The following is a 23,620-nucleotide window of genomic DNA, read 5'->3' on the forward strand; positions in this document are numbered from 1 at the left end:
TAGCTAAAAGCTGATACTATAAACTTTAGTTTACTATATGCATCATGTCCCAGTTGCATTTATAGTCTACATAGTCAACTATAGTTCTCAAATAATAATCATATTAATTGCTACTAGATTATCATATATGTGTTTGTGTGTGTGTGTGTTGTATGTGTGTGTATTCCCTTTAATGCATATTTAAAGTAGACATCAAGTCAGTTTTATACCCATAGTACCCAACAGGCTTACGTTTTGACTTCTAAAACTCTGGAAATGGAGATCACATATACTTCTTTCATTGAAAATTTACTATAGGTTTTTATTTATAAAATTCTGAGAGTATATTGGCTATATGTATGGCATGCATTTCTCTCCAGGTATACCACTATACCAAGTTGAGCACACTTTGGTGATACCATTCTATAGAAGTAAATTGAGAAAGCTAATTCAATGTTAATTTACTATACTTTTCTAATATCAGTTTCTCTTTAATTCTTTGACAGAAAAGTTTAGGTTTAGGTGGTTAATGCAGTATGATTTAGAAATATATGAATTTGATAATTTTTTCCTTTGGGGAAAATTATTTTAAAGCCCTTAGTATTTTACTGGTAAGATTATTTACATTTTAAAAGTACCTGTCATAATACTTTGCTAAGACAATTTATTATTGAAAGAATTCATGTGTATTTCTGGGCAATTATAAGGAAGTTAAGGTTGCAGAATGAGCTGTGAATGTTCTTACCTGTCCTCTCCCTCTAAGAGTTGTTGCTCATTGTTTTGTTTCTCCATGTTGCTTCCAATTCTCTAATAATCCTTTAGGATTAGTACCTAATCCCAGCAAACAAAAATATTCAAGGAGTCCCTATGGATTATGATGAGGAAAAGAAAAATTTTATCAAGAAGAGATGAGCTATTAGTAAGTATTACTGTCAACTTTGTGCTCAGCACCATGGAATTCATAGTAAGAACAAGAATATAGAAAGTCAAAGATAAAAATACAGGAATTGTTATTCATTTAAGCATTTAACATATATGAGCTATCTGAAATGTACTTGTCGCGTACAAATAAAAGTTTGCTTTCCTAAAAAGGAAATAGATTATCTGATGCTATTAAATAAAGCAGTGGTTAAGACTCTAGATGCTAGAGGAAAACTGTCATATTCAAAACCTGGCTTTACTGCTCTGATAATGTAACTTAATATGAGCTACTTAATCTCTAAGCCTTGGCATTTTTGTCCATAGAACAGGAATTGTGATAGTACCTACCTCGTTCAGTTGAACACAGTGTTTACCACAATAGTACATTTTTAATAAAAGCTTAGTTGTCTTTTGTTGTAGCTAAAAGCTATTGAAAAAATAAAGGATCTATTCATTAAATGACTGAATGAGATGTTTGCTTTTAAAAACATATTGATCAAGTCAGAAAAGGTTGCATAGGTAAATTGTGTGAACATTCATGTTTTTACATTTATTTGGTAAAACATATTGACCAAGTCAGAAAAAGTTGTATAAGGTACATTGTGTGAACATTCACGTTTTACATTTATTTGGTAATTTACATAAAAAACAGTGTGTGCTTCTATAATGCATTCATTTCTAAAAGAATGTAATGCAATTTGATATTACAAGTTATTTCCAGAAAGGAGAGAATATGAAGAACAGTCATAATAATCTATAAAATTCCATTTATTAAATATTTAGCTTTTTTCCAAATACTATTTTTCTCATCATGTTTTGAGTGCAGTAATAAGGGAATATTTAGTAAAAAGCCATTGTTGAATTGCCTTGTTTTTTTCTCCCTCAAAGAGAGTCTATACCAAGTAGAAAATGTACTGGTGATTTTCTTTATTTACCTATTCTATGCACTGTTCCAGAAAGGATATAAGACTTCTGTTATTGTGTTAGTTTGACTTTAATACCTGTCAATTCAGTGAAGGAAAAAAAAGCTCAATCAGATCATATACTATGTTGATAAAACAATATATTTGAGTTTTTTTTAAAACAATTCCACTTCTTCATGCACTTTTGTAGAAGTCATCCTATTTGAAAACATGTTCTGACTTATGTTTTTGCAGCTTTTAAGAGGAACTGAATTCTGATTACCTCAAAATTGTTTTGTTTAGCCCAGTAACACCTATTGAACACCGAAACTATTCTGGGTGTGGTCTTGAGAAACAGATCAGGGACCTCCAAGGATGTATTTCAGTGAAACAATGTCACTGTAACTCAAAATGGTTATCTCCTAGATTTACTACAAGTGTGGTGCTTCTCAAACGTTTCCCCACAGCAGTACTTTGTATAGCACCCTCCACTTCTCCTTTGTAGCAGCAGGCTTCACATTTATAAATATTTGTAATGATTACAGTTTTGTTAGAATACAAGTTCCAAGAGGAGAAGTCCATCTTATTCATTACTACATCCCCAAGTCTTAATAACAGCTGGCACTTAGCGAGTATCTAATAAATTTTTATAGCATGAAGGACTTTCTGAAATTAATTCTGCTGGCTACTCGTCAGTGCACACCTCCAAAGGTGTGGAGCATAGTCCAAAACTGCCTCTAACACCCAGAAAATATCTTTGAAGGCATCCGTTTTATTTACCTTTAAAATTCATGTGACTTTAAATTCTCATCCATTACGTTTCTTTTAATGTGTTTTGTTATTCCCAAGAAAAATGGACACGTCAGGGGTATGTAGCATAGTTTTAAGGATACAACTATATGAGTGTTTTGGAACTGGAACTGTCTTCAAAGTCTGTCTTGATTTTTAGCAAATACCTTAAACTTGAGTTAGCATCTGAAAAGTGGGTTTAAGAATACTTATCTTGATGGTTTTGTGGTTTTTTAAGAGAGCAAAATGCAAATGTGCTTAAAGTACTTGGCATACATAGTATATACTCAAATATTGGCTCCCTTTTCCCCCTCTTACTAGGAAACTTCTAGTTTCCCTTCCGAGAACCTCAGTTTATCTCTGGTTCTTTTCATTAAGTATACATGATCTGTCAAGAACTGAAAGTATTCTCCATCTTTGAGCCAGGGTTATGGCTCTTCCTCTGAGGGACAGAATTCTTTTACTGAGCACAGTGAACACCTTGTAGATGAAAATTTTCTAGTCAAAAATTTTAAACAATTTCCACAGAGAAAAATTAAATGGAATTTTTATTACTGCTAATTTAACACAAGTTTACTTAGGCAAGTAAGAATTTATAGAATCTGTGCTTTATTGTACTGCATAGGAACCAGAAATACAGCTACACTGTTAGAGTGTGGTTTGTGGGGAATTAAGAATGGTGTTGTCTGGAATACAGGATGATTCTCAGTGATTGTTGCAAGGAATCACGAAAGAGATCTTTGGTCCAAAGAAGACATCTCTGAAAGAGAGCAGAACATGAATTAAATCCAGCTGAAAGTTAAGATACATGTTAGACTTTTCTGAGCAAGAAATGGACGGTGATTTCCAGGATTTCAGATATGGCTATTCTTTTTAGGTGAATAAAGTACAAAGAGAGTGAGTGGGAGGACTTTTGCCACAAGAGCAGCAAAGACCAAGAAGGTAATCAATTCTTCTACTTTCCCCCATCTGCCATGGACATTATGCTGTCGTTTGTCTATAAAGAGAAGGAAAGATTGGGTGATTTCAAAACCTTACAAGCATACCAAAATATTCATTTCTCTGATATGGGTGGGGATATGCCATGAAATTTAAATCTACAGCTAAGAAACAGAAGATTAAAAATTTGTTGGGAAGTCAATAAGTAAATTTCTAGGTTTTATAGGGAGAGGTGAAATTTTGAGCTACTCAACTCTATCCACTCTTGTTGGAAAGATCACATAAGGTTATGTATAATAAAAATGCACGGTATAATATAAAATTGTGTATATGTGCAAAGTAGTATTATGATTATGGCTCATTAGAAATATACTTAGCATGCAATGTACAGCATGGTGACTGTAGCTAACACTGTTGTATGATATATTTGAAAGTTGCTAAGAGAATAGATCCTACAGGTTATCACAAGGAAAAAAAATTTGTAACTATATGAGGTGATTCGTGTTAACTAAACTTATTATGGTAATCATTTCACAATACAGTTGACCCTTGAACAATGCAGCAGTAAGGGGTGCTGAGCCTCTGTGCAGTGGAAAATCCGTGCATAACTTTACAGTCAGTCCTCCATATCTGTGGTTCGACATCCGAGGATTCAGCCAACCATAGATGGGATAGTACTGTGGTATGTATTATGTTTAGTGAAAGAAATTTACGGATAAGTGGACCCATGCAATTCAAACGTGTGTTGTTCAAGGGTCAGCTGTATATGTATATCAACTCATTGTGCTGTACACCTTAAACTTATACAGTGCTGTATTTAATTATATTCAATGCAACTGGCAAAGTAGAATGGCAAAATAAAATTTGTGTTTATAGGCCAAAAAAAAAAAAAAGAAATATACTTAGATATTTGTTGCTACTGGGAAAACTGTAACCCAAACTCAGATAGAAATTATTTTCATATATCCATACTTCTAGCTCATCCATTAACAATGGATAATCACAAAATTATATCATAAAGTAAGTACATTTCAATAAATTAGTTTCAAGTCTTACAAAAAAGTAAACATGATATTTTAATATTAGATGGCGTTTCATTTATGTAGGAAAAGTTAAATCATTTTATGGAATCAGTTAACTTGAGCTCTTGATATCATTGTTTAATCAAGTGATTCTCAAATTTTATTTTGCATCAGAATCACTTGGAGGGTTTAAGCCATAATTGCTGTGCTTTCTCTCCATTGTTTCTGATTCAGTTGCTTTGGTCTGGGGCCCAGGGATGAACTATGTTTTTAACAAGAACTCAGGTAATGTTGAAGCTGCTGTTCTGGGAACCATACTTAAGAACCAACTGGCTTGGTAGAAAAAATACCCAGGCCAAATCAGAAGACCTGTGTTCTAGTCTCAGTGCTGATATTAGCTAGCTATGTGGGTTGGTGGTCATTTTACCTCTGTACACCTTTCTTTGATAAGATGGTTATATCTGCCCTTTCTAGCTCACAGATTTCTTAGAAAAATGAAAAATATGATGATATGTTGAAAGTAATTTGAAAAAGCTGATTTCAATATGAAGTAGCCAAGATCATAGTATTTGAGCTTCCTCAATAACCAGGAGAAGATTATTTTAAAATCAAGAGCTATAAATATTTATTTATTTATCTACCTTTGTATTATACTTAAAATACATCTACTTTCCAAGTCAGTGGACAGTCTCTATTCAGTTAATTTCTGGTTAACTCATACATAGAGCTAGAAAGTTTTTCTTTCACCATTACCAAACTTTTCCATCCAGTTACTTGATCTGTTTACTGGGATCTTTTATCTAAAGCCTTCTATTAGTTTTCAAATTAGTTTAAGATGTCAGCCTTGAAGGTGACTTCAGCTACCAGAAGATTTTTGTGTGTGGTTAAAAATCAGATAGGAAAATTAGAATTTAATAGATTGGAGTGTTATTAATTTCTTGTATCTCATTTAGTTTTACTAAAATCTGCCAAACTCTGTCTCTTAAATGAAAACATTCATTTCGGTACATATGGTGATGATCCTAAAAAATAGCTGAGATTTGAACAGGGTTTTACTGAAAAGGGTGATTAATTTTAGCACACTCATTATGAAGGTGTCTTAAAGAGTCGTTGTACATACACTTCACAGCAATATGTTTTGTGATTGCATTTCCTTACTTTGGGCAGCAGAGCAATTCACTGAAGTTGCAGTAACAGATCATCTCACATCCCTTCCCATCCCAGAAGTGATCTTGGATGTTTACATCAATCTTTGTCAGGTCAGCTACTCCTTCTGGAAGACTGTGACAGTTGCGATCTTCCAGTATCTTTCTGTAGCAGGAGAGGCGATTTGCAGGCATGGCTTGGACTCCTAGCAGCAAAGTTAGTCCAACGGTGACAGCAAGTACTATAAATTTCATTTTGGCTTTTGGCCCTGAGATAGAAGAAGAAACAAAATGTATCAGTGTTTATATGTTTGTTTGGTTTAAAAATGGAATTCATCTGAACATAAAGTCCTGCAGCATTCTCATAAACTCTTGAATAGAAAGAGTGGGCATTGATTTTTTCCACTATCTTTGAATGTCTCTCAAGTTTAGTTTTATGACCACCTACAATAAAAATCACTTAGAATATTTGTTAAAAATGACATGCCTGAGCTCCACAAAGAAATATTGAGTGAGAGTTATGTGAGGGAGGGGAAAGGGAGATAGTGGGAAGAGCCAGAATCTGTGTTTTTAAGGACCCAAAGTCATTTTTTTCAGTATATTCAGTAGAGAAAAACTGCTTTGTAAGGTGATAAAACTCAAGTAAATTTCTGGAACAAATAACATCATTGTGTACAGTGATTCTTGACCTTGCCTATCCAACAACATTGTCCAAGAATCTGGGTCCAGCCCTGACAGAAACAAAAAGCCCAGTTATCCTGACATTGACAGATTATATTCTATAGAGATATTTATAGTTAAGTTTTTAAAACTTTCAGAATTATTTTGGGGACCCATTTTTGTTGCATATTTTTAGTAATTGTGAACTCGTCTCCCACATGGGTTACATTTTAGCCTCAGTTGAAAACAGAGGCTTGAATTCCCCATAAGAGGCATTTACCCTGTTCTTGAACACCTCCCGTGATGGGAAACTCATTGTTGACTAAATCCATATATTCCACTGCTACAGTTCTAACGTTTCCCTTACTGGAAAATATTTTTCTGTGGCTTCCACCCACCAGTTCTAGTTTGAACTCTTGGGGTCATACCGCAAGTCTAATTCCTCTTTCAGGAGATAACACTTTAAGTATCGTATCTGCGTACAACTATAGAATATGCATTATCTATTGAATCACGTTTTTCTGGCTTCCATGTTAAACATGAAGAAAATGGAGGCTCTTGTAGTAAAGGAAGACTAGCAAAGTAGTTGGAGGAAACAGAATCAGACTCCACAGCCATTGGGATTTCATCTTGTTGGCAGGTGCTGAAGTGTCTTTCCTACCTCTGGAGTATTAAAAAGGGAGGAAGAGGGCTTCCTGGTGGCGCAGTGGTTGAGAGTCCGCCTGCCAATGCAGGGGACACGGGTTCGTGCCCTGGTCCGGGAAGATCCCACATGCCACAGAGCGGCTGGGCCCGTGAGCCATGGCCGCTGGGCCTGTGCGTCTGGAGCCTGTGCTCCGCAGCGGGAGAGGCCACAGCGGTGAGGGGCCTGCGTACCGCCAAAAAAAAAAAAAAAAAGGGAAGAAGACAGATATGTATATTGTACGATGAAAGAAAACAATATTGTTGAAAGGAAATTTTACTATGAAGTTTTCAGTGATTAGATGCACCTCAAAGGTCAGTTATCTTAGGTAAGATAATTATTTTAGAGCAGTTTGGCTTACAATGAAATGGAAAGGTAGCTGCAGATTCCCATGTACCCCCTGCCCCACATATGCACAGTCTCCCATGTTATCAACATCCGTCACCACATGGTACATTTTACCAAGGATGACCCTACATTGACACATCCGAATCACCCCAAGTCCATAGTTGGCCTTCGGTTTCATGCCTTGTGTTGTACATTCTATGGATTGGACAAATGTGTAATGGCTTATACCCATCATTTAAATATCACACATGGTATTTTCACTACCCTAAAAGTCCACTGCGCTCTGCCTATTCATCTCTCCCCACCAACCCCCAGCCCCACAGCAACGACTGGTCCTTCTTATTGTCTTCATAGTTTCACCTTTTCCATAATGTCCTATAGATGAATCACAGTATGTCACCTTTTCATATTGGCTTCTTTCATTTAGTAATATGCTTTTAAAGTTCCTCCATGTCTTTTCATGGCTTGACAGAGCTATCTTTATTTTTTAGCACTGGATAATATTCCATTGTCTGGATGTACCACAGTTTATTTATCCATTCACCTACTGAAGAACATCTTGGTGGCTTCCAAGTTTTGCCAATTATAAATAAAGCTGCTGTAAACATCCTCATGCAGGTTTTTATGTGGACATGTTTTTAACCTCTGTGGATAAATACAAAGGAGCATGATTGCTGGATTATATGCTAAGATTATGTTTAGTTTTGTAAGAAACCATCAAACTGTCTTCCAAAGTGGCTGGATTATTTTGCATTCCCACCAGCAATGAATGAGAGTTCCTGTTATGCCATATTCTCAGCAGCTTTTGGTGTTGTCAGTGTTGTGGATTTTGGCCATTCTACTAGGTGTGTAGTGGTCTCTCATTGTTTTAATTTGCATTTCCTGATGACATATGATGTGGAGCATCTTTTCATATGCTTATTTGCCATCTGTATATCTTCTTTGGTGAAGTGTCTTAAAATCTTTGGCCCATTTTTAAAGTCAGGTTGTTTGTTTTCTTATTGTTGAATTTTAAGTGTTCTTTGTACAGTTTGGATAACAGTCCTTCAGCAGATGTGCCTTTTGCACATATTTTCTCCAAGTCTGTGGCTTATCTTCTAATCCTCTTAATATTTTCTTTCAAAGAGCAGGTGTTTTTAATTTTAATGAAGTCCAGCTTATTATTTTTTCATATATCATGTCTTTGGTATTGTGTCTGAAAAGGCATCACCAAACCCAAGATCATCTAGATTTTGTCCTATGTTATCTTCTAGGAGTTTTAGAGTTTTGTACTTTACTTTTAGGTCTATGATCCATTTTGAGTTAATTTCTTGTGAAGGGTGTAAAGCCTGTGTTTATATTCATATTGGGGCATGTGGATGTCTGGTTGTTCCAGCACCATTTGTTGAAGAGACTGTCTTTCACATTGTATTGCTTTTGCTCTTTTGTCAAAGATCAGTTAACTATATTTATAGAATTCTATTTCTGAGCTCTCTATTCTGTTCCATTGACCTATTTGTCTATTCTTTCACCAGTACCACACTGTGTTGATTACTGTAGCTTTATTGTTAGTCTTAAAGTCAGGTAGTGTCAGTCCTCCAACTTTGTTCTTTTCTTTCAATATTGTGTCGGCTATTCTGGGTCTTTTGCCTTTCCATATAAACTTTAGAATCAGTTTATCAATGTCCACAAAATAACTTTCTGGGATTTTTATTGGGATTGTATTGAATCTGTACATCAAGTTGAGAAGAACTGGCATCTTGACAATATTGAGTCTTCCTATCTCCGTGAACATGGAATATGGAATATCTTTCCACTTATTTAGTTCTTTGGTTATGTTCAACAGTTTTGTAGTTTTTCCTCATATAGATCTCGTTGTATATATTTTGTTAGATTTATACCTAAGTATTTCATTTTGGGAAGGTGCTAATTTTCAAACTCCGCTTACTCATTTTTAGTAGATAAGAAAGCAGTTGACTTTTGTATATTAACCTTCTACCCTACAACTTTGCTATGATTTAGTTCCAGTAGTTTTTTGTTGAGTCTTTTGTATTTTCTACATAGACAACCTGTCATCTGCAAACAAAGATAGTATTATGTCTTCCTTCCCACTCTGTATACTTTTTATTTCCTTTTCTTCCCTTATTGCATTAGCAAGGGCTTCCAGTATGATGTTGAAAAGGAGTTGTGAGAGTCAACATCCTTACCTTGTACCTGATGTTAGCAGGAAAGCTTCAAGTTTCCCACCATTAAGTATAATGTTACCTGAAGGTTTCTTTAGACAATCTTTATCAAGTTGAGAACATTCCCCTCTATTTTTAGTTTACTGAGAGTTTTTATCATGCTTGAGTTTAAATTTTATCAGATGCTTCTCCTGCATCTATTGATATGATCATGTGATTTTTCTTTTTTAGTCTGTCAATGTGATGGATTACATTAATTGACTTTCAAATGTTGAACCAGCCTTGCATACCTGGGATAAATCCCACTTGATTTTGGTGTATCATTCTTTTTATACTTGTTTGGATTCAGTCTGCTAATAATTTGTTGAGGATTTTTGCATCTATGTTCATGAGAGATATTGGTCTGTAGTTTTGTTTTCTTGTGATGTCTTTGGCTGGTTTGGGTATTAGGGTAATGCTGGCCTCATAGAATGAGTTAGGAAGTATTCCCTATGCTTCTATGCTTTGAAAGAGATTGTAGAGATTTGATATACTTTGTTCCCTAACTGTTTGATAGAATTCACCAGGGAACCCATCTGGCCTGGAGATTTCTGTTTCGGGAGGTTATTAATTACTGATTCAATTTCTTTAGTAGATACAGATCTACTCACATCATGTATTTCTTCCTGTGTGAATTTTGATAGATTGTGTCTTTCAAGGAATTGGTTCATTTCATCTAGGTTATCAAATTTGTGGGCTTTTCCTTTATTATCCTTTAACTTTCCATGTGATCTGTAGTAATGTCCCCTCTTTCATTTCAGATATTAGTAATTTTGTGTCCTCTCCTTTTTTTTCCTTAGTTAGCCTGGCTAGAGGCTTATTAGTTTTATAGATCTTTTCAAAGAACCATGTTATGGCTTCATTGATTTTCTGTGTTGATTTCCTGTTTTCAATTTTATTGATTTCTGCTCTAATTCTTACTATTTCTTTTCTTCTGCTTACTTTGGAGCAAATTTAATTTGCTCTTTTTCTAGTTTCCTAAGGTAGAAACTTAGATGATTGATTTTAGATCTCTCTTCTTTTCTAATATATGCATTCATTGCCTTCATAAATTTCCCTCTATGCACTGCTTTTGCTGCATCCTGCAAATTTGGTAAGTTGTGTTTTCATTTTCATTAAATTCAAAATATTTAAAAATTTCTCAAGATTTCTTCTTTGACCTATGTGTTATTTAGAAATGTGTTTAATCTCTACATGTTCTTCTGTTTTCCAGTTATCTTTCTGTTATTGATTTCTAGTTTAATTCCACTGTGGTCTCAGAGCAGACCTTGTGTGACTTCTTTTAAATTAGGTAAGATGTGTTTTATGGCTCAGAATGTTGTCTGTCTAGGTGAATGTTGCAGGTGAGCTTGAGAAAGACGTGTATTCTACTGTTGTTGGGTGAAATGATCTACAGATATCTATTATATCAAGTTGATTGGTGGTGTTGTTGAGTCCAACTATGTCCTTTCTGATTTTCTGCCTGCTGGATCTCTCCATTTCTGAGGGAGGGGTGTTGAAACCTCCAACTATGATAGTGGATTCATCTACTTTTCCTTGCAGTTGTATTGGTTTTTAGCTCATGTAACCTGATACACTGTTGTTAGGCAAGTAACTGTTAAGAATTGTTATGTATTCTTGGAGAATTGACCCCTTTATCATTATGTAATACCCTTCTTTATCCCTGATAACTTTTCTTACTTTGATGTTTGAGCTGTCTGAAATTAATATAGTTCCTCCTGCTTTCTTTTGGTTATTGTTAGCATGATGTATTTTTCTCCATCCATTTACATTTGATCTATATGTGTATTTATATTTAAAGTGAGACAACATATAGTTGGGTCATGCTTTTTTTTTATGGTTATATTCTTTTAATTAAATCTTTAATTTTATGTAAATGAAATAATGATTTCAGATAGGTCTACCTATCCTTCATAAAATGAAGCAAATCTAAAATCCTTTTAACATACTAATGGTAACTCATTTTCATTGATTAAAGTTACATTTGATTTACTGATAGCTAATATTCATGTCATCATTTTTGAAATCAGAAATAAAATTATGTGTGTACGTGTTCTCAAAGAATAATATACTAGGTTTTATTTTCAGAGATTTTTGAAATGAACTTGAAGATATTTTAAAGTAAGCCAAAATATTAGAAAGGTTTTGCTATATTCCACTGAAGCAGTAAGGGTCATGCTTTTTGATCCATTCTGACAACCTCTGTCTTGTAATTGGTGCATTTAGATCATTGACGTTCAACATTGACATTGATATAGTTAGATTAGGATCTGCTATGCTTATTATTGTTTTCTGTTTATTGCTATTGTTCCTATTTTTCTCTTCCACTCTTTTTCTGCCTCCTTTTCTGGTTTCAATTGAGCATTTCCTATGATTCCATTTCTCCCCTTTCTTAACGTATTAGTTATACTTTTTCTTTTTTACTTTTTCAGTGGTTGCCATAGTGTTTGCAGTATTCATTTATACCTAACCGAACTCTGCTTTCAAATAATATTATAACACTTCACAGTACAGTAATGTGAGTACCTCATAATAAAATAATTCTAATTCCTTCCTCTCATTCCTTGTATCATTGCTGCCATTCATAAGCATATATATCTATACATATATATATCTTTATCTATATACACATATAACATAGATAGTTGAATACATTGTTGCTATTATTTTGAACAAACCGCTACCTCTTAGATCAATTAAGAATAAGAAGAATAAAAGTTTATTTTACCTTCTCTTATTCTAATTCAGTGCTTTTACTTTATGTAGATCCAAATTCCTAACCTATATTATTTTCCTTCTCTTGAAAGAACTTTTAACATTTTTCACAAGGCTGGTTTACTGGCTGTGAATTCTCTCAATTTTTGTTTGTCTGAGAAAGTCTTTATTTCTCCTTTACTTTTGAAGGATAATTTTGCATAGTACAGAATTCTAGGTTGGTAATTTTTTTTTCAACATTTTATTTCATTCCACTCTCTTCTTGTTTGCACAGTTTCTGAGAAGTTGGATGTAATTCTTTTCTTTGTTCCTCTGTAGGTAAGGTGATTTTTCCCCCTCTGGCATCTTCTAGGGACCTTTTCTTTATCTTTGTTTTTCTGTAGTTTGAAAATTATCTCCCCATGTGTAGATTTTGTGTGTGTGTGTGTGGTATGCGGGCCTCTCACTGTTGTGGCCTCACCCGTTGTGGAGCACTGGCTCCGGACGCGCAGGCTCAGCGGCCATGGCTCACAGGCCCAGCCGCTCCGTGGCCTGTGGGATCTTCCCGGACCAGGGCACGAACCCACGTCTCCTGCATTGGCAGGTGGACTCTCAACCACTGCACCACCAGGGAAGCCCCCATGTGTAGATTTTTGACATACGGTCTACTTGATGTTCTCTGAATTTCCTGCATCTGTGGTTTGGTTTGTGAAATTAATTTAAGTAAATTATCAGTCATTATTGTTTCAAGTATTTTTTCTGTTCCTTCCTCTCTTTCTTCTCCTGGTGTTCTTGTTATGCATGTGTTACACCTCTATAGTTGTCACACAGCCCTTGGAGGTTCTGTTTCTGCTTTTTTTTCAATGTTTGTTCTTTTAGACTTTCAGTTTTCAAGGATTCTATTGACCAGTCCTCAAGCTCAGAGATTCTTTCCTCAGCTTTGTCCAGTCTACTAATAAGCCCACCAAAGGCATTCTTCATTTCTGTTACAGTGTTCTTTTTATCTCTACTATTTATTTTTGGTTCTTTCTTAGGATTTCCATCTCTCTCCTGGCATTGCCCATCTGTTCTTTCATGCTGTCCACTTTATCCATCAGACCCCTTAACATATTAATCACAGGGTTGTTTTTATGCATTTAAAAATTTTACTGTAATAGGTATAGTATCATTAATTTGCATTTAATATTTTGCATGCTACATACATTTAAATAGGATATCCCTTTCTAATACCCATCTAGTATCAGGAAAATGCTTGTAAGTTTGTTCTACCTTGTTGGTAATGGTATGCATTTTAAGTGGCATTGGGCATCCCCCCCACTCCAGTCCATCATCTTTAATCACAGTTGTTTTAAGTTCCTGGTCTCATAATTCCAACATCACTTCCATGTCTGGTTCTCATGCTTGCTTTATCTATTTGTCTTTGGTATGACTTGTAAATTTTTCTTGATAGCCAGATACTATGTACCAGGTAAAAGGAAATGCTGTAACTAGGCCTTTGGTAATGTGGTGGTGAGATATGAAGGGAGAGGAAGCATTCCATGGTCCTGTAATTAGGGCTTGCTCTTTTAGTGAGACTGTGCTTCTGGGCTGCGAACTTCACAAATGTGTCTCAGTTCTTTCCTCTCCCCTTAGGTGGGACAGGATGGCTAGGTGGACTGGAGCTGGGTATTTCCCTTACCCCAGATCAGTCGGGTTCTGATAATACTCCAGTTGATTAGGCTCTGGTTCACTAGTTTCTCCCAAGGGCAGGCCTTGGTAAGAAGAACAGAATGTTCTGACATATTTCAAGAGGGTTCCTTTCCCACAACCTGCCAGAACCTTGTGGAGATTTTTCTCAGTATTCACGTAGGAGTAGAATAGCTGGTAGGTGTATGTTTTACGTTTTAAGGAATTGCTAAATTGTTTTTCCAAAGTGGTTGTACTATTTAAAATTTCCACCAGTAGTCCAGTTTGTCCATGTCCTCTCCAACACTTGGTATGGTCAGTCTTTTTTATTTTTTGCCATTCTAATAGCTGTCTCATGGTTGTTTTATGTTGTATTTTCTTAATGATTAATGGTATTGAGCCCCTTTCATATATGCTTTTGTTCATTTGTGTATCTTCTTTGGTGAACTGTCTGTTCAAATCTTTTCCCATTTAAAAAAATTGGGCTTGTGTTCTTGAGTTGTGAGGGCTGTTTATATATTCTGGACACAAGTTCTTTATTAGATATAATAATATCTAATAGAGATATTATATATTAGGGCTTGGTCTTTTAGTGAGATCAAGCCCTAATAAATAGGTTTTGCAAACATTTACTCTTCATGTATGGCTTTCCTTTTCACTTTCTTGACAATGATTTTAAAAGCAAAAGTTCTTAAAATTAATGAAGTCTAATTTCTCAATTTTTTTAATGGAATGTGCTTTTGGTGTCATAGCTAAGAAATTATTGCCTTACCCAAGGTCACAAAGTGTTTCTTCTATGTTTTCTTCTAAAGTTTTGTAGTTTTATGTTTCACATTTAGTTTCGTGGTCCATATTAGTTTTTTTTGTTTTTTGTATATAGTGCATATGGATTGAAATTCCTTTTTAGGTTTTTTCAACTATGGTTGTCCAATAGTTTTAGCACTATAAGTTGAGAAGACTGTTGTTTCTCCACTGAATTGCCTTTGCATCTTTGTCAAATATCATTTTTTAATATACGTGTGGGCCTGTTTCTGGACTCTGTTCTTTTCCATTGATCTATTTGTTTATTTTTATGCCAGTACTACAGTTTTGATTACTGATGCTTTGTAGTAATTCTTGGAATTGGGTAGAATTATCCTCGAACCTTTGTTCTTTTACAAAGTTGTTTTGGCAATTGTAGGTTTTTTGCAGTTTATTATGAATTTTGTTATCAGCTTGTCAATTTCTACAGAAAAAGCCTGCTGGAACTTTGGTTGAGATTGCATTAAATCTATAGATAAATTTGGAGAGTATTAGCATCTTAATAATATTGGATCTTCTGACCTCTGAACATATTTTTCCATGCTTTTATTTTTACTTTTTGTGGCTTTGTATTTCAAATGTGTTTCTTATAGACTGGCAGTCTATAGGTTGGTCTTGCTTTTTTATCTAAACTGACTACCTCTGCCTTTTAAGGGCAGTGTTTAGACCATTCACATTTAATGTGATTATTGACATGGTTAGATTTAAATCTGTCATAATTTGTTCTCTGTTTGGTCCATCTGTTCTTTGTTTCTTTTTCCCTCTTTTTATGTGCTCTTTTGGATTAACTGAAATTTTTTTATAATTTCACTTCTTCTGTTGGCTGATAAGCTGTTATTCTTCACTGTGCTATTTTGATGATTGACTTAGGGTTTATTTTATCTATTTTTACTTATCATTATCTTTCTTTAAACGATATTATGATGCTTTACATTAGTATAAGAACTTTACAATAATATATTAACATTTCTGTCCTCCCATCCTTTATGCTATTATTGTTATATATTTTTTATGTATATGCTATAAACCCCAAGTATATTATTTCATTTAAACAGTCGTTTAAACTTCAGGGATTTAAATAACAAGAAAAAATATTACACGTTTATCCATGCAGTTTCTATTTCTAGTGCTTTTCGTTCCTTTGTGTAAATTCATATTTCCGTTTGATATCATTTTCCCTATACCTGAAGGATATCCTTTAATATTCTTATCATGTAGGTTGGCTGGTGATGAATTCTTTCAGCTTTTGTATGTCTGAAAATGTCTTTATTTCACCTTTGTTTTTGAACAAAGGTTATAGTATAACAGGTTATAGTATGATAGGTTGGCAGTTTTTCTCTTTCAGTGCCTTAAGGATATATCTGTTTTTGTTTTTGTTTTTGTTTTTTTTGCGGTACATGGGCCTCTCACTGTTGTGGCCTCTCCCGTTGCAGAGCACAGGCTCTGGACGCGCAGGCTCAGCGGCCATGGCTCACGGGCCCAGCCACTCCACGGCATGTGGGGTCTTCCCGGACCGGGGCACGAACCCGTGTCCCCTGCATCGGCAGGTGGACTCTCAACCACTGCGCCACCAGGGAAGCCCGATATATCTGTTTTATTGTTGCTTTTTAATTCTAACATGTATCAGTTCTGGGTTGGTCTCGATTGATTGATTATTCTAATTATGAGTTACGTTTTCCTGCTTCTTTGTATGCCTGGTAATCTTTGATTGGATGTCAGAAATTTATAATTTTGCCTTATTGGATGCTGGGTATTTTTATATTCTTATAAGTATTCTTGTGCTTTGTTTTGGGATGCAACTAAGTTAGTCGGAAGCAGTTTGATCCTTGCAAGTCTTGCTTTGATGATTTGTTAGGTGGTTCCAGATCTGTTCTCAGTCTAGGGCTAATTATTCCTCACTACTGAGGCCATTCTTTCTCTGTGAGTATTCCTGGCCTTTTGAGTACCAGGCACTCTGTTCTCTAATCCTTTCAGATAGTCCTCCTCCCCTCCCCGCTTCCATAGTTCCCTCATTTGCATACACTAATCAATTTTCTGCCAAATACTTGGGTGGGGCCCTCTGCAGACTCCGGGGTTCTGTCTCTGTGTATCTCTCCTCTCTCAGGCACTCTGTTCTGTGGTCTCCAGCTGCCTTGGTCTCCCTGACTCTCAGCCCCATTTCTACAACTCAGGGAGTTTTCTGGACTCTATCTGGGTTCCCTCAAGGCAGTAGACTGGGGGAAATTGTAGGGCTGACGTCACTTGCTTCGCATCTCCCAAGAATCAGTGTTCTTCCTTGCTTGAAATCCAGTGTTTTGACAAAGATTGTTTCATATATTTTGGCTGTTTTTTGTTGTTGTTTCAAGGAAGTGGGCAGATCTGGTTTCTGTTACTGCATCTTGGGCAGAAGTAAAGCTTTCTATATCACTCTCACTATTTGTAGCTATTTTGGGAGGAATATGAAGGACAGGTACCCAAATCTTACAGATTCTGAAAATGAGCTGTGTGGTACTCTGTTGATTTTAACACAAGCCGAATTCTCAGAAGTATGTTTCTCCCTCCTTCTACTCTCCCTTCCCCAAATTGAAATATAGTTCCTCTGATGTGCATCTCTTAGATAGGGTAAGTGGCTATTTGTCCCAGAATTCAACAAATAATACCCAGTATGGTTGCACAGGAGCCATTCATTTAGGCTGCCCTTTCTACTTCTACAATGGTGCTTGTAAACTTTGTCCTCGATGAAATAGGCTGCTGAAATGTAGCCCAGAGTCGCTCTCTAATCTTCAGGCCCAAATCTTCTTGTACTTCCTCTGCACAGACCAGCATCAACCCAGCAAGGATTTTCAGGAGAAGAGCAGCCATTGCTGGGAAGGTGGGGAAGTGAGTGAACAGTGCTAATGTGCGGGTCACTGATCAAGCTATTCAGCAATCACATGAGAGAGAGGAGAACAGGAGCAAGCTGCTTTTACTTAGTTTCACTTAACAAATGTTTTTTAGTGTTTCATTTATGCCAGGCACTGTCCAGAGTGCCAGGAATACCAAAGGAATTAAGGAAAATATCAATTACTAAACCCATCCTCTTCCGACAACTCCACTTTCTTTGAGTCAAAGCTAAAGTCATTGCAGTGACCTCCATATGCAATCTGGCTCCCCATCACCTCTCTGAAATCATCTACTCTTCACCTTGTTTGTTCTGTTCCAGCTGTTCCTCAAAAATGCCATATGCATTCTTGCCTCAGGGCCTTTGCACTGGTTGTTTCCTCTGCTTGGAAAGCTCTTCCTCCAAATATCTGCATATCTAACTACCTCACCTTCTTCAAGCCTTTGCTCCTCAATAACACCTACCCCACTGTCCTATTTAAAATTCTGTCTCCACTTACCTGCACCCCTATGTTCACTGCAGCACTGTTCACAACAGCCAAGACTTGGGAGCACCCTAAGTGTCCATCAACAGAGGAATGGATAAAGAAGGTGTGGCACAGATATACAATGGAATATTACTCAGCCATAAAAAGAATGAAATAAAGCCATTTGCAGCAACATGGATAGACCTAGGGATTATCATACTAAGTGAGGTAAGTCAGAGAAAGCCAAATATCATAGGATATCACTTATATGTGGAATCTAAAAAAATGATGCAAATGAACTTATTTACAAAACAGAAACAGTCTTACAGACACAGAAAGCAAACTTATGATTTTCAAAGGGGAAAGGTCGGGGGGAGGGACAAATAAGGAGTTTGGAATTAACAGATATATACTACAATATATAAAATAGATAAAAAACAAAGACTTACCATATAGCACAAGAAATTATATTCAATACCTTATAATAACCTATAATGGAAAAGACTCTGAAAAAGTATATGTGCTGTACACCAGAAACTAACACAACATTGTAAATTAACTATACTTCAATTTTAAATTTTTTTAAATTAAAAAATAAAACTGTCTCCTCTTTCAGATTCTCAGTCTGCCTTACTTGCTCTGGTTTTCCATGGCATTTATAAACCTCTAAATTATTATAAAATATTCTTATTGTGTCTCCCCAAACTTGAATGTAAGCTCCAGGAAGGCAGGATTTTGTCTGATATGTATCCAAGTACGCTAAACAGTACCTGGCACGTTAATGAAAGAATAAATAATGTATCCTAATCTTTAGATGCTTATAGCCAGGGAAGGAGGAGTTTCTCAGATTGCTAAACTCAATATCTAGTTGCAGAGAACTATTTATGCCTGGAAGAGGTTAGTGAGCTACCAAATCCTTAAATTTGCATGTCATCAGGTACTACTGTTTTAATTTAATTGTATTTAATTTTTTCTAAATAGTTTGACTTTAAAATGTACTTCCCAATTTCTTTTGTTTGCTTGCTTTTTGTCAAAACTAGCATTTATTCTGGCCTACTAGCTCATACCTGACTTAAAAATACATGTTTCGGGCTTCCCTGGTGGCGCAGTGGTTGAGAGTCCGCCTGCCGATGCAGGGGTCACAGGTTCGTGCCCCAGTCTGGGAAGATCCCACATGCCGCGGAGCGGCTGGGCCTGTGAGCCATGGCCGCTGAGCCTGCGCGTCCGGAGCCTGTGCTCTGCAAGAGGCCACAACAGTGAGAGGCCCACGTACTGCAAAAAAATATGTGTGTGTGTATGTGTGTGTATGTTTCTGTGTATGTGTACCTTTATCAGAAGATTCAACAACAAACATCACCTGGCTTTTCTCTAACCCCCCTCACCAGATTCCTCTCTATCAGAAGGTGGGGTGTATGGGGAGGAGTTGGGAAGGGAGCTGTAAGCTCTTTTTAATCTTTTTGCCCTAATGCGATAGAATTTTTCTGTTATTTTAGGTCTTTGGCATATTTCTTATCTTTTAGAGCTTTGATCTTCTGAGTTTTTTTTACTGTGTAATCATGTTCTTATTTTTGGTGATCTATCTTAATTTTGTCTATTCCTTGTGGCCTTTGGACAAAGTCATGCATTTAGACAATTTGACCTCGTATTACCATTCTTATATTTCCTGCATTGAAGTGTAGTTTGTTCTTAAGCTCACTTCATGACTATTAATGTCTTATGCTTTCTTTCCATCGGATGGTTCTAATGAGAGCTGTAATCCTAGTTGGATATTTTTTTTAGAAAAATATCAATTATTTTTCTAAAAAAAAGTAATAGTTTAAACATGGAAAATAGAGAAAAGCACAGATAGAATAAAATTCAACTGGAGTGTCAACATGGAGAGGGCTGTTGTTAACATTTTGTGTGCTTCTTTTTGATGTGCATTGGGGAGGGTGTTAAGAAGGAGAAATTGAGATGGCCAGGGACAGTGGGAAACTCTAACATTTATGTTTGGGGGTGCTGGCGGGGGAGAGGTACGTCGGAAAAAGAGTTGAAGTTGATTGAAGAATGAGGTGAGGGAAAGAATCCAGGATGACTCTTAGGTTTCTGACCTGAATGGTACTGACATTTACTGACATGAGCTGAGGATGAATTGCAAGGAGTCGATCTAGCGGCGGGGGGGGATCTTAGGGTAAACTTTTGGACAAGTTAATTTTTTTTCCTTTCAGTTTTATTGAGATATAATTGACAAATAGCACGGTAGAAGTTTAAGGTATATAGCATAATGATTTGATTTACATACATCATGAAGTTATTATCACAATAAGTTCAGTGTACATATATCATCTCACACAGGTACGAAATAAAATAAATATATATATTGCTGCATATATAGTTTACTTTTTTCCTTTTGGCCTTAACATTCTTGGCTGATTTGCGTTGATAATATGTATAAAGAAGATAACTAATGAGAACCTGCTGTATAGCACAGGGAACTCTACTCAGTACTCTGTGGTGACGTAAATGGGAAGGAAATCCAAAAAAGAATGGATATATGTATATGTAGAGCTGATTCACTTTGCTGTACAGTAGAAACTAACACAACATTGTAAAGCAACTATACTCCAATACAAATTTAAACAAACAAAAAAGAATTTGGACAAATTAATCTGAGATGCCTATCAGACATGAAATGAAGATTCTGAGTAGGCAGTTGAATGTGAGTCTGGAAGTCAGGGCCAGAAGTATGAATTCGAGAGTCATCAGGATATTTATCGATAGTATTTATAGCTGTGGGACCGCAGGGTAGTGAGTGCAGGGTGGGAAGAGAAGAGGGGAGGGATGGAGACCAGGGCCAGCCCATGTACGGGGACTGGAGGAAGAGATGCCAGCACCGAGAAGGCAAGCAGGGTACTTCCCCTCCTCCTGCATCTCTCAGGGGCCTGCTTCCAGGCTGGGCTCACAGGAAGCATTCAGAAAGCATTTGCTGAAGGAAGGAACAAGTAAATTGCTGCAGAAGTAAGTGGGTATGTTGCCACACCATGCGCTTTTCCTGGCTGTGTCCAGGCCAGAGCACAGAATGATGTCTGTTGTCTACCTCAGTCACATACTGGGATGGAAAGTTCCACACCAGGCAAGGACTCCCTGGTAGTCTTTTTTTTTTTTTTTTAAACACTTTATAAATTACATGTTTGAACTGAAGTCTTCTCTTCTTCCTTTACTTCAGTGCACATAAATAGCTTTAACTATTATTTGGCAAGTGGGGAAATGCCTGAACCAGTATGTTACCATGATACATTGGTTTGTTGTTTCATTAAAAGACACCGACCTTCATCCTTGGCAGTCCATCAAGACCATATATTTTTCAAGTGCCAACAAGAGTGAAATGACTTTGACCAATTCGAAGCAAATTGCTCTATTTTTTTCCCCTCTTTCTGTTGAAGTAGATGCATTTAAAATTCCTCCTGAAGTACATCCAAATTACAACAGAAAACAAGGCTAAAAACTGAATATCTGAAGGAATAACTAGAGATCTTTAGATAGTTACCAATTGGTTTTTTTGGATTCAATTTTATGTAATTAACTAATGTAAGATACCATTCATATCCCAATAGTGGCATTATTTTTAAAAGATACAAAGATACATAGGATACAGGATACAAAGGATACAGAACTATGAACAAGATGTTTCCAATTAAGCAACAAATCATTGTCACCATCATATGGGTAGGGCATTGCAAATTTTGGTTGTGTGAGGATATTTGGCACCAGCAGGCTTTTGAATGGTTGGAGTTAAGTGGAGACTTAAAAAGAAAAAGTATCTCATTTAATGGCCAAAACACAGCTATGTCGTGAAAGCGTTGAGGCCTTTATGCTGCAGCGCTCATGCAGACAGTTGATGCCAGTTCTGGAAACTGGTATTAAGAGCAGTGGGATGAAACAGAGTTGATGAGTTAGAAAGGGCAGCCCATTTTCAGATTCCTTTCATTACAGCCAGAAGGAAGCAAAGGCTGCACAAACAAATGAAAATTCCAGCTCAGAACTTGACATTTAAAATATCAAAGTTATAGTTGGAAGAGATTAAAACTGCCGTCCAGTCGTGGTGTTTTTCCATTCATCTTTCCATAGATGAAAATAACTATTATTTTTAAAATTCCCACTCTGTACCACAAGAGTTTTGTATTAGAATGACTGAGGGCTGCAGTGAAACTTCTCACAGTGTAGGTTAAAGGAAAAGAAGTGGTAGTAGAAGGTGGTTAAGCCTTCCAAACATCTTTAAAATAGACACGATCAGCCCCAGTACCCAAGAGACCTTCATCAGTGGTAAAACAAAGTCCACGTCCTCCCTGAAGGTGGTCTGCCTTCAAGCACCTCAGAGAATGATATGAATATGCAGGCTTGCATCATTTTAACTATTTCCCTGGCCATGAGAAATCATCATCACTGGATAAAAGGACCAGTGTTTGGGAGAGCTTTACACAGTCTATGTAACTAAGTCAAGGAATTTTAAAGAGGAATTTTTATAAGCCCCAAAGGGAAAAAGAGTTCCCTGTATTGCAGCAGTACAGACACTGTGTTGTGTTCCACGGTGGGGACACCAAGGATGAATTCCGTGAATTCCCTCTTTGTCTCACACATTTATGCCAGTTACTTTTTAGGAATCAGGATTTTAAAAAATTTTTATTGGAGTATAGTTGCTTCACAATGTTGTATTAGCTTCTACTGCACAGCAAAATGAATCAGCCATACATATACATGTATCCCCTCCCTTTTGGGTTTCCCTCCCATTTAGGACATTACAGTGCATTAAGTAGAGCTCCCCGTGCTATGCAGTATATTCCCATCAGTTGTCTATTTTATACATTGTATCAATAGTTATATATGTGTCAATCCCAGTCTCCCAACTCCTCCCACCCCACCCCTTTCCCCCTTGGTATCCATACGTTTGTCCTCTACATCTGTGTCTATTTCTGCTTGGCAATTAAGGTCATCGATACCATTTTTCTAGAAGGAATCAGGATTTTTAAAAGCAGAAAACATTCACTTTCTTAGACATTGCCATTACACTTTACATAAAGTAGGAATACAGAGATAACAGCTACTGCATTGAAAAGGAATTTGTGTACTTCATCACCCTCGCATAGTCCTGAGAGGTGGAATGGTGGAGCCAGATTCAGGGCAGATGGGGGCTTTAACAAGGAGCAGCAGTGAGGGAGCTGCCTCCTTTTAAGTCCCCAATTAAATGCCTTTCCCCTTAAGGAATGTACATTTTCTATTCTCCTTTAATCTGATTCTTTTTCTCTAACCTGGAAAAGCAGCATCTTTCTCAAAGTGCACACATCACCTCTTCAGAGACTCTCTGCCTCTCTGTCCTTCTCTTCTGACTCAAGACACAAATACACTTCTGCTCTAGTCTATAGCAGTAGTTTGCAGTAGAATCAATGACATAAAATGATTCTTAAGGAAAAAAAGTCCATACCCTTTTTCTTCTCCTTTCCTTTGGTCTTCTTGACAGAGGAATCTGCTGAAATGCTCCAACTCACTGGGTGAGTTTGGGCAAAAGGAGA

At 36.4% G+C, this 23,620-nt stretch overlaps 1 protein-coding gene across 1 annotated transcript; it reads right to left on the reverse strand.

Annotated features, from left to right (window-relative positions):
- Window positions 1-2,858: 2,858 nt before the first annotated feature.
- SCRG1 (stimulator of chondrogenesis 1) lies at window positions 2,859-23,620 on the reverse strand. The gene is made up of 3 exons (XM_065879593.1): window positions 23,533-23,620; window positions 5,711-5,966; window positions 2,859-3,351 (listed from the first exon to the last, which is right to left on the reverse strand). The coding sequence occupies exons 2-3, from the start codon at window positions 5,950-5,952 to the stop codon at window positions 3,297-3,299; spliced, it is 297 nt and encodes a 98-aa protein (XP_065735665.1). The 5' UTR covers window positions 5,953-5,966; window positions 23,533-23,620; the 3' UTR covers window positions 2,859-3,296.

This window comes from Phocoena phocoena, chromosome 6, assembly GCF_963924675.1.
Source record: "Phocoena phocoena chromosome 6, mPhoPho1.1, whole genome shotgun sequence".
Classification (NCBI taxonomy): Eukaryota; Metazoa; Chordata; class Mammalia; order Artiodactyla; family Phocoenidae; genus Phocoena; species Phocoena phocoena.

Coding starts and splice junctions, on each gene's coding strand:
- SCRG1 (XM_065879593.1), bottom strand. CDS start 5,952: ATGAAATTTATAGTACTTGCTGTCACCGTTGGACTAACTTTGCTGCTA. Junction 3,352..5,710: donor GAATTGCTCTGCTGCCCAAA/GTAAGGAAATGC, acceptor GCTCTCTTTCAG/AGATGTCTTCTTTGGACCAA.